Source organism: Dunckerocampus dactyliophorus, chromosome 15 (genome assembly GCF_027744805.1).
Source record: "Dunckerocampus dactyliophorus isolate RoL2022-P2 chromosome 15, RoL_Ddac_1.1, whole genome shotgun sequence".
In the NCBI taxonomy this organism is placed as follows: domain Eukaryota; kingdom Metazoa; phylum Chordata; class Actinopteri; order Syngnathiformes; family Syngnathidae; genus Dunckerocampus; species Dunckerocampus dactyliophorus.
The window spans coordinates 21,691,144-21,703,206 of record NC_072833.1 but is presented as its reverse complement, the minus strand read 5'-3'; the positions used below and the strand labels follow the sequence as shown (position 1 = coordinate 21,703,206).

The 12,063-nt window shown below is 42.3% G+C and overlaps 1 protein-coding gene across 6 annotated transcripts in view; it reads left to right on the top strand.

Moving 5' to 3' along the window:
• pde5ab (phosphodiesterase 5A, cGMP-specific, b) overlaps positions 1–12,063 on the top strand; it is a 93,105-nt gene that overhangs the window by 48,133 nt on the left and 32,909 nt on the right. For 5 of the 6 annotated variants that reach the window (XM_054753694.1, XM_054753692.1, XM_054753695.1 and 2 more), the window contains 3 exons: positions 6,647–6,736; positions 10,451–10,522; positions 11,720–11,809. In XM_054753694.1, the coding sequence (XP_054609669.1) occupies positions 6,647–6,736; positions 10,451–10,522; positions 11,720–11,809 (252 nt within the window). The remainder of the gene's footprint in view (positions 1–6,646; positions 6,737–10,450; positions 10,523–11,719; positions 11,810–12,063) is intronic. The other variant, XM_054753693.1, reaches the window with a different exon arrangement.

Here is a 12,063-nt window from a genome sequence, read left to right as displayed (position 1 = left end):
GGCATTGAAGTGTAACAACCTGACACATACACGACACCAGGGGTGCTCACACTTTTTAGCCTGCGAGCTACTTTTAAAATGACCAAGTCCCAAAGATCTATCTACTACAATAAATATAGAAAGTATATATATTGACTATATTTATTTCAAAAATACATGAGTATGCATTTATGTACGTTATACATGTATACCAGGAGTGCACGCACTTTCTCAGCATGCAAGTACAAGTCAAAATGATCTACCTCTTTCTATAAAACATATACAAAATGTAACCAGTAAACTCTGAAATTCTATTGTAAATATTAATGATTAGTATTTCACATTTTCAAAGTTTACAGGTAATCAAAGTAGTTGCTATCATAATTTACTTCAAAATGGAAATAAAGATAATTACACGTAACTCCTAAATAGTTGTGTACATAACCTGAGTACTGCTAATATGTCAGTCAAATTAGCTATGTAACGTTCATTAGGGCACACAGTTCATGTGTTACATCCAGTTAGCATTTGCTATCAAACATTACCGATATACAAGAATTTAAAATGATGATGCAAAAGTCAATGCAGCCGAAGTCAAGGCAACATATTGAAAAGGTTTCACCAATGGGCACATTTTTAATTTCATCATGAAATAATAGTTTAAGAAGCGAACGTGTAGAAAACACTAATTTCTGTAGTAGAGTTCATGACGCCAAGCAAAGCCAGTAAACAATACACTTTTTTTCTACGTAACTAGCCGCTACAAGTGAACAGATAACTTTTGATATACATATAGACATCTTACCGCTGAGTTAGTTCATCCATAATCACAATAATAAAGATGGAAGTTGCATCTTCATGTGTAGCTTGAAACGCTGCGGGGGAGCAAGCGCAAATCAGGAGGGGAGCTTAATGTCAGCTGACTGAACTACAAAGTGACGTTTACGCGATATACCCAAACTACCTTGGCGATCTACCGGTAGCTCGCGATCGACGTAATGGCCACCCCTGCACTACACAGTGGGGCAAAAAAGTATTTAGTCAGCCACCAATTGCGCACGTTATCCCACTTAAAAGATTAGTGAGGTCTCCAATTTTCATCGTAGGTGTACCTCAACTATGAGAGACAAAATGAATTTAAAAAATCTAGAAAATTACATTGTCTGATTTTTAAAGAATTTATTTGTAAATTATGGTGGAAAATAAGTACTTGGTCACCTACAAACAAGCAAGATTTCTGGCTCTCATAGACCTGTAACTTCTTTAAGAGGCTCCTCTGTCCTCCACCCGTTACCTGTACTAATGGCACATATTTGAACTCATTATCAGTATAAAAGACACCTGTCCACAACCTCAAACAGTCAGACTCCAAACTCCACTATGGCCAAGACCAATGAGCTATCAAAGGACACCAGAAACAAAACTGTAGACCTGCACCAGGCTGGGAAGACGGAATCTGCAATAGGTAAGCAGCTTGGTGTGAAGAAATCAACTGTGGGAGCAATTATTAGAAAATGGAAGACATACAGGACCACTGATGATGTCCCTCGATCTGGGGCTCCACGCAAGATCTCACCCCGTGGGGTCAATGATCACGAGAACGGTGAGCAAAAATCCCACAACTACACGGGGGGACCTAGTGAATGACTGCAGAGAGAACAAAGGCTACCATCAGTGAGACACTACGCTGCCAGGGACTCAAATCCTGCAGTGCCAGACGTGTCCCCCTGCTTAAGCCAGTACATGTCCAGGCTCGTCTGAAGTTTGCTAGAGAGCATTTGGATGATCCAGAAGAGGATTGGGAGAATGTGATATGGTCACATGAAACCAAAATAGAACTTTTTGGTAGAAACTCAACTTGTCGTGTTTGGAGGAGAAAGAATGCTGAGTTGAATCCAAAGAACACCATACCTACTGTGAAGCATGGGTGTAGAAACATCATGCTTTGGGGCTGTTTTTCTGCAGAGGGACCAGGACGACTGATCCGTGTAAAGGAAAGAATGAATGGGGCCATATATCGTGCGATTTTGAGTGAAAACCTCATTCCGTCAGCAAGGGCATTGAAGATGAAACATGGCTGGGTCTTTCAGGATGATAATGATCCCAAACACACCTCCTGTGCAACGAAGGAGTGGCTTCGTAAGAACCATTTCAAGGTCCTGGAGTGGCCTAGCCAGTCTCCAGATCTCAACCACATAGAAAATGTGGGAGTTGGGAGTTGAAAGTCCGTGTTGCCCAGCGACGGCCCCAAAACAGGAGCTCTGCATGGAGGAATGGGCCAAAATAGCAGCAACAGTGTGTAAAAAGCCTTGTGAAAACATTTGGCCTCTGTCATTGCCAACAAAGGGTATATAACCAAAAATGCAAAGTATTGAGATGAACTTTTCCTATTGACCAAATACTTATTTTCCACCAAAATGGGCAAATAAAAAAATCTGAAAAAAATCAGACAATGTGTTTTTTTGGATTTTTTTTATCGTTTTGTCTCTCGTAGTTGAGGTCCACCTATGATGAAAATTGGAGACCTCTCTCATCTTTTTTAGTGGGAGAACGTGCGCAATTGGTGGCTGACTAAATACTTTTTTGCCGCATGTATAACACAAGCCTAGAGCGCCCTCCCGCGGCTGTCAAACGGCTGTGTAAACGAAAACATATATAAGTCGCTCCGTAGTAGAAGTCGCAGGACTAGCCAAACCAAGAAAAAAAGTGTGACTTATTGTATGGAAAATACGGTATATTTTCAAGCATAAAATAATCGAAGCAGTTTGAGAATAAAATCTGAAATATCCGAATTCTGAATTATTAAGAAAAAAATTGACTAATGGAAAAAGTTATACTTTTATGATAATACGCTAACGTAGCATAATATTGTGCATGAATTCAGTTATAGTTAGTAATAGAAGTTAATAATAGAAGTTGTATACAGTATATACAGTAAGTTAATGGAACATGCAGGTAAGGGATTCCATGAAACTGGGCTTTCTCCCACTCGCTTTTGACAAGGAAAACGTGTCAACTTTATACTATACATTATAATGATTATTATTCATATTCTTACTGTGTTGTTTTGTTTTTGGGCCCTAATAAATGTCAGTTATAGTTACTGATTGCGGAGGGTTTGTGGATGTTGGGCTGTGGGTGGAACTTTGGGATGCACTGCGGCTTCTGCGGGTGGGCTTGGCCTTTCTGGATGTGCACAAACAGGCTGTTTGGTATCTGGGCTGGGCGGCACGGATCCGAACAGCCTGCTGTTGGAGCTCTGTGGCGCTCTGGGCTCATGGCTGCTTCCCTCTGGGAGCATCCTGTTTAGCGCTTTGCAATGTGGCGGTAGCCATACTGATGATTGATGCACCGTTGGGTGTCATCCTATCATCAGTGGGTTTGCCCACGGAGATCGTGGTACGCTTTGACTTCATCCTGGGCTTTCACCCAGGTGCCCCGATGTCCCTAGCTCTTTGTGAATCATGTATGTATTGAAACCAGGAAGTGAACAAAGTCATTAGTGATTGCTCAAATATGGAAAGGGGGTAGGATTAAATAAGATCTGCTGCTTCCTACTCCTTTTCAGACATGTTGAATTGTGAAACTGTAAATATAAGATGTACTGAATTAAACTAAACTAACAAAAGTAATATGTGAATAAAGTTGTAATGTTATAGAAAAATGTCATAAGCATAAAACAATGAAATTGTCATATTACAACAAAAATAAGACAAATTAATTATACATGATTAAAGCCGTAATCTTATGAGAATAAAATGATAGTTTTATGTGACTTCAGTAAGAGGAGCATCAAAAAGTCACAATGTTGTAATGTTGCAATCCTACAGTATGAGACTGAAAGTCGTGTTTTTAAGAGAATAAAGACTTCATTTTACAGGAATGGCCGTAATGTGAGAAAAAGTACTAACTTCACGAGAATAAAATCATTCCATTCCATTTTTCTCCGCTTATCCGGGTCCGGGTTGCGGGGGCAGCAGTCTTAGTAGGGAAGCCCAGACTTCCCGGTCCCCGACCACCTCCTCCAACTCCACCGGGAGGACACCAAGGCGTTCCGAGGCCAGCTGTGAGACATAATCCCTCCAGCGTGTCCTAGGTCTGCCCCAGGGCCTTCTCCCTGGCTGGGCATGCCCGAGACACCTCACCAGGGAGGCATCCGGAACAGATGCCCGAGCCACCTCAGCTGGCTCCTCTTGATGTGAAGGAGCAGTGGCTCTACTCTGTGCTCCTCCCGGATGACTGAGCTCCTCACCCTATCTCTTAGGGTGAGTCCCGCTACCCTACGAAGAAAACTCATTTCAGCTGCTTGTATCTGTGATCTCGTTCTTTCGGTCATGACCCAAAGCTCATTACCATAGGTGAGGGTGGGAACATAGATCGAATGGTAAATTGAGAGCTTTGCCTTCCGGCTCAGCTCTCTCTTCACCACGACGGTCCGGTACAGCGACCGCATTACTGCAGACGCTGCGCCGATCCGCCTATCGACCTCACGCAAAATTCTGAACAGAATCAGTGACAAAGGGCAGCCTTGGCAGAGGCCAACGTTCACCGGAAACAGGCTTGACTTACTGCTGGCAATGCGAACCAGGCTCCTGCTCCGATTATACAAGGACTGAATGGCACGTAGTAGCGCGCCAACAATCCCATACTCCAAGGAGCAACCCCGAACAGGACACCGGGAGGGACACGGTCGAATGCCTTTTCCAGGTCCACAAAGCACATGTAGACAAACTGGGCAAACTCCCAAGTACCCTCCAGTACCCATGCAAGGGTGTAGAGCTGGTCCAGTGTTCCGCGATCAGGACGAAAACCACATTGCACCTCCTGTAGCCGAGGTTCGATTAAGGGTCGTACCCTTCTCTCCAGCACCCTGGAATAGACTTTCCCAGGGAGGCTGAGGAGTGTGATCCCCCTATAGTTGGAACACACCCTCCGGTCACCCTTTTCAAAAAGGGGGACCACCACCCCAGTCTGCCAATCCAGGGGTACTGTTCCCGACTTCCACGCAATGTTGAAGAGACGTGTCAGCCAAGACAGTCCCTCAACATCCAGAGCCTTGAGGAATTCAGGGCGAAACTCGTCCACCCCCTGAGCTTTGCCACTGGGGAGCGTTTTGACTACCCCAGATACCTCAGCCACGGTGATGGAACTGTCCGCGTTCGTGTCCTCAGACTCTGCTTCCTCTATGGAAGGTATGTCAGTGAGATTGAGAAGGGCCTCGAAGTAGTCCTTCCACTTCCTAACTATATCCTCAGTCGAGATCAGCACACACTGTAAACAGTGTGGACCGGGAACTGCTTCCCCTTTCTGAGGCGCCGGACGATTTGCCAGAACCTCTTCGAGGCCGTCCGAAAGTCGTGTTCCATGGCCTCACCGAACTCCTCCCACACCCGAGTTTTTGCCCCACGGGTGAGAGCCCGACCATCAGGCGTTTGTTCATAAAGGTCTTCTGAATCACTCTTGGTCTGGCCAGTCACCCAGGACCTGTTTGCCTTGGGAGACCCAACCAGGGGCATAAAGCCCCAGACAACATAGCTCCTAGGATCACTCGGGCACTCAAACCCCTCCACCACGGTAAGGTGGTGATTCACGGAGGAGAGAATAAAATCATAGTTTCACTTCACAAGTTATTTAAAAAGTAGTACATTTCTAGCAATACGACATAGTTTTATGACAAACTTGAAATGTAACAAGATAGAATTTGGAATATTGCAAGACAAAAGTTGTTTATTGCTTAGTAAAAACTTGTAATCTTACAAGACTGAAGTTGTAGTTTAACGAGAAAAATTTAGTCTGAGGAAAAAGTCTTAATGGTACGAGAACTTAAAAATATTCCAAGAAAACATCATAAACGTCAAGAATAACATCTAATCTCTACTTTTACAACAAAAATTGGGCTCTTATGAGCCAAAATGGAATATGATAAGAATGCAATTATAGTTTCATGTGACTGAAGTAGCATTATAAGGGGAAAAATGTCATGCTACAAGGAGTAATATCGTAATGTTACGAGATTCACAAGAATGAAGTTGGTATTGTACTTTGAGACCTAGCATAAAGGTCATATTGCCCGACTTAAACGTTGTTCGAGACATTGAGGCAAAATCTTACAAGAATAAAGGTGTCATGTGGCAAGATAAGCTGTTATCCTATGAGACTAAAGTTTGTAAAATTTGTATTTTTACAAATTTAAAAATACAATTCTAAATCTAATTGTAATGAAGAAAAATGTTGGAATTTTACTTAAACGGTGATATGAAAAAAAAGCAATATAGTCGTTACGTGTTGAGAAAAAAAGTTGAAACCTTACAATCATAAAGTCGTAATGTTATGTGGCTGAAGTCAACGTTGCAAGAATAAAATGAAGTACTTCATTTTCAAGTAATTTTACCAGAATAAAGTCTAAGTGTGCCTGATTGGCTGGCGCCCAGTCCAGGGTGTACCCTGTCTCTCGCCCAAAGTCAGCTGTGATAGGCTCCAGCTCACCTGTGACCCTAAATACATGCGGTATAGAAAATAAATGGATGGATAAAGTCAAAATACATTTGTAAGAAATTATCAATGCTTGATTATCAATTATCAATGATTGATTAACATTTTTTTGTCAAGTTGAGTTTCTCAAAAATGCACTATTTATGGATTTGGTGTTGTGTTTTTTTTTTAACAGGACCCTCGATTTAACGCAGAGGTAGACATGATCACTGGTTACAAGACGCAAAGTATTCTTTGTCTGCCCATCAAGAACCACAAAGACCAAGTAAGACTGACACTCTTTTTACCACAATCAAGGCGTAATCGTCATACACTCATTAGTTGGAATGCTCCGATCGATCAGCCACTGAAAAAAAAAAAACGGTTTCCTCCCACATTCCAAAAACATGTACGTTAGGTTAATTGGAGACTCTAAATTGTCCATAGGTATGAATGTGAGTGTGAATGTTTTTTTGTCTATATGTACCCTGCGATTGGCTGGTGGCCAGTCCAGGGTGTACCCCGCCTCTCGCCCAAAGTCATCTGGGATAGGCTCCAGCATACCCGTGACCCTTGGGAGGATAGAAAATGGATGGATGGATGGATGGAAAAAAAGAAGCCAAAGATAAGCCTTGTTTACACTTTTTGCCTCCTTGCTCTTTGCACATTCTCTTTGTGCACCTGTGAGAAAATATAGACTTGGTTTTCTTTTTTGTTTCTTCTCTGGAGCGCATTATCTTGTAGGTTTCTTGCAAATAGAGGAATTAATGAAGCTATGGGGTGATGACACCCGCTGTTGCTGTGGGTCTGTGGCTATTGAACGTTGCTCTCTGTCGGGAGATGATGCTGTGCATTGGATGATGCTGGTTGTCCATGATGGAAAGGCACATCCTCAGTGTCCTTTGCTCTGCCACAGATGTCAGGCTGTCCAGCTCAGTGCCAGTGACAGCGTCTGCCTTCCTCACCAGTTTGTCCAGGCGTGTGGCATTCTTCTTCTTGAGGCTGCTCCCCCAGCACACTGCTGCATACAGGAGGGCACTCGCTACCAGTTTTGTAGAAGATCTGTAACAGCTTCTTCTTCTTCTTGGTATTAACGTTTCCTCCAGCCTGTCAGACCTGATCTGCTTGAATTATACCCCATGATTGAAGTGAACTCAGGATGATCTTGTGTGATAGACGATCTTGCCCAGCAAAATAAGTCAGCACCAATAAGTCTCAGGACGTTACAAAAATCTAGGGAATGTGGGGGTTTCGAACCCCCAAATTTGTCCAAGTGCTTCCTTGATACAGTATATCTCAAAATATATCTAACCCAACCCATTGGGTTATTTCTGGTTAGACATTGAACAGTCACACAGCCAGGAAATCCCCTCTTCATTCGACAAATCCTCCGGAAAAATAATTGCTTTAAAAGTATTTATGTAAGCACCTCTTTGGACAGCTTGGTGGGAATTTCTAAAAATAACCAGGTCCTCGCTCGCCGCTTGCCATCTGGAATAATCCGGACATCCTGCTTAAAAAGAAACCAATGGATTTTCCAACATGGCACGAAAAGGGAATTAGGTGCATGGTAAATATCATAACAGGAAACAATTTTATCCCATTGTAGCGCAGTATGGAATAAACCATAACTCATTTCTTGAAAGCATGCAAATCAAATCTATGATTAGGACAAGTTTCAGTAATATAATATGGGAAAGCAATCCCACTATTGACCAATTCTTTGAAATATATGCCCCCATGTGCGTTTGGTGGTGCCGGTTCTCCCTGTGCCTTCCTTCTGGGGGTGGGGCAGGTTCTGCTTGGCTGCCACACGAGGCTGTCTGGTGCGGGGTGTGGTGGGGCCCTCACCTCAACGGGAACATAGGCGCTGTTACCCAGCTTCCTGTACGGAGCTATCTCACCTGGGTAGCGGGTGTTAGGTTGAAGGAGGGTTGTTTTCCCTTTTTTCTCTCTCTCTCTCTCTTTTAATGAATGTATTACTTATTCTGTGTGTGACGTGTGGGGCCCGTGTGTTATCGGCCCATTGCCACGGGTGTTGCCTTCGGCGACTGGCAGCATTTTTGCATTGTGGGTTTCTCTGTGAGTTATGCTGTGGTGTTATTGTGGACCAGCTTGGGGGGGCGCGGACTGATTCTATTGGGTTTTGCTTGGTGAGGAGCCTGGGTAGGGTGGGTAGGGTGTCTTGGATGTCCAGTTTGGGCTTGGGGTGGGGGATGCGTGATACCAGGGAGTATACCTACCCCTTTTTTTCAGAAACAAACTTTTTTTTTAATGAAAAACCAGAGTCTAATCTTTGTTTTGGTAGTTCCCATGTTTACAGTATATAGCCACACAACACAATATTCTGTGTGCCTTGAAAAATCTGTCAAAATCGTCTAAAATGGCCGCAGCTGAATGAAAAATGGCTGGGATTGAACGAGTTAAACATCTCTTTAGTTGTCACTCACATACATTCTACCACAGGTAGAATTCTACCACCTCCATAGGTGTCCCGTACAAGAGACACAGTCCCATCCCTTCAATACATGGGTGAGGTGTGCTGATTGGGGTGCCTCTTGCTTGCCCCTTGATGCCTGCCTACCGGGTTGGGTGTGGGGCCAAGGCTGCAACTGTGGACAGCGTGCTGCTGGTGGCTTGCGTGCCATTGTTGGTGGCCTGGGGATGCTCCACTGCGATGGATGCTGGGGGGGCTGGGCTGCATGGTGGGGCGTGGTTTCGCTCACGGATGTCGGGCAGGGTGGGCATTTTGGGGCAAGGTCAGTCGAGGCTACAGTGCTCTGTCGGGTGCTGGGGTGTGCTCGTTGCCGCCTGTCTTTGTGCTTCACTGGGTTGTTTGGGTTGTAGGTCTGAGAACACGGGGTCCCCTGCCCGTCTACACTGTGGGTGCCTGCTTTGAGTGCTTGCTGGTGTGGCTCTGTACCCTTGTGCTGGTCTGGCGTGATGCCCCGGTGGGGCATGTCAGGTTTCCATGTGTGCTTTCATTTATTTACATTCCAATTTTTTAAAATATATTTTTTTACTTATTTATTTTTACTGTAATTGCTGGACTATCGAGCACACCAGACCCACCCACTAAATTTAAAGAAAAAACAGATTCGTACATATATAGACACATGTCTATAAGCCACAGACGTCCACGTCGTAACATGGAATATTTAGTACACAGAAACATAGTTGAGTTGAACAGTGGTTGAACGTAGCCTACCACAAAAGTCATACATCGCCACTCAAGTCATCACGACAAGCATCAACATTGAGCAGTCTCATAATTCCTTCATCACACACTTTGTCAGCCTCTCTCTCTCTCTTTCTCTCTCTCTTTCATTGTCTCTAGGCATATTTGCCATTTAGATTGAGCTATCCTCTTCATTAAGTCCAGCGTTTTGTAACCCGTTGGTGATAGTGGACAGTTGGCGGTCCGATTAGTCCAAAGAGAAGCTGTCGTAATTTAACACTTGATCAAACTTACTTAAGATGTGTCAGAGATCATGCAACATATCTACATCACTACTTCCTGAAGCTGCACTCTGAACATCACGGGAAATGTAGTTTTTAGCCATCACTGTACGAGCCGCACGGTTCAAAGCATGAGAAAAAAGTTCCGGCTTATACACGGGAAATTACGGTAATTTGAATTTTTTTGAGAAACAGTCGCAGTTTACTCATAATAAAGTGGCCATCTTTGTTGCCGTTAAGAGATATCCATCCATCTTCTGTGCCGTTTATCCTCACTTGGGTCACAGGGGTATACTGGTGCCTGTCCCAGCTGACTTGGGGCAAGAGGCGGGGTACACCCACAGGGCACATACAGACAAACAACCATTCACACGCACATTCACACATATGGACAATTTCGATTGGTCAGTTAACCTAACGTGCATGTTAACATGGAATGTGGGAGGAAACCGGCGTATGTCACATAAGGGAACTCATTAACAAGATTAACAAACCAAATATGGTGAAATGTAAATGAATTAAATGCGTTCGTTCATTTCAGGTTGTTGGAGTGGCCCAAGCTATTAATAAGAAACATGGTGAGGACGGAGCCTTCAGCCAACAAGACGAAAAGGTCAGGAAAAGTGTGCTTGTAAAATGTGCGAATGTTAAACATCACCATTTTCCAGTAAGTTGTTATTATTTAATATAGAATAACTCCAACTTACCAAACAAAAGTAATATTAGATATGTTTTGATATTATGAGAATAAAGTTGCAATTGTACAATAATACAGTCGTCTCTTGCTACATCGTGGTTCAAACATTGTGCACTTTTTCAAAATTTAATTGATAATTTGTTGCTCTTTCATGGTTGAATACAACCAGGTGTCGGAAGTTGTTGTAATCATAATACTAAGATGGGTTACTGTTGGGGCCACAACCACGACAAGCTAAAACTTTACTCTAAACTTCTGATATCACTTCCTGTCCTCCACACATCTGTCCGCCCACTACTAAGGTCCCCTACGGAACACATTTAATGTGACACACACGAGCAGGAGTTAAATGTCTTATTTACTCTTATTATGTGTACTATATTGGGTAATGTGAGTGTAAAGCCATTAAAAGTCGTCATTACAATACATTGATGAGACAATAATCACCGCAGCACGTACGCTGTCCAGAAAAAAACAACAAAGAACTGTTAATGTTATCTTATTTATGTCTAATATGTCTTATTTTCTCTGATTATGTCTACTATATTGGGTAATACAAATGTAAAGGTGACTATATGGGTGTTATTTCATGTCTAGAGGGCTCTAATAATGTTAAAAACTGTATTCTACAGGTTTTCTATGCAATAACTACGAAAATATAAAACGAAAAAAGTGTAGTGCATCACAAAAGTTGTAATATTGAGAATATATTAAGAATATATTAATATATATTAATAATATTATATTAATAATATTATATATTAATATATATTAAGAATATAAAGTTGTAATATACCAATATAAAAAGTTTAAATCAGTGTTATGAGGTTGTGATATTACCAGAAAAGTTGTTTATTTTCGAGAGAACTTCTAATGTTTTGCAGAGATGGTTGTAATTTTAAGAGAATGAAGCTGTATGTTTTTTTTGTATGTTATTTCTGAAAAAATTCAAAATGATTCAAAGGTTATCATTTATGAGATAGTTGTAATGTTATACATGGGGGAGAAAAAAAAAGTTAATGTAGTAGACCTAATCTAGTATGAATTTCTGTTAATGTGATTCCTTGTCCCGCTGCGTGTGTCCCTCTGTGTTTATGTCCTCCTGTCCAACAGGACTTCTCAGCTTACCTGGCCTTTTCAGGCATTGTGCTACACAACGCACAACTCTACGAGACATCACAGCTGGAAAACAGACGCAATCAGGTGGGTGTTAGCATTTCTTACTACTGGATTTAAACCACAATGTCACCAAGAACACACAATTTCATCAGTGAGGCACAACAGCTTGTGTGTGTGTGTGTGTGTGTGTGTGTGTGTGTGTGTGTGTGAAAGCCAACCAAATCTAACTTTTATATTTAAAAAAAGTGTTTAACTGGTAAAAAAAAAAACAAAAAACAAAACCCAACAAAAATCACAATGTTACAAAATAAAATCTGTAATGAAAAAAGAAAATAAAG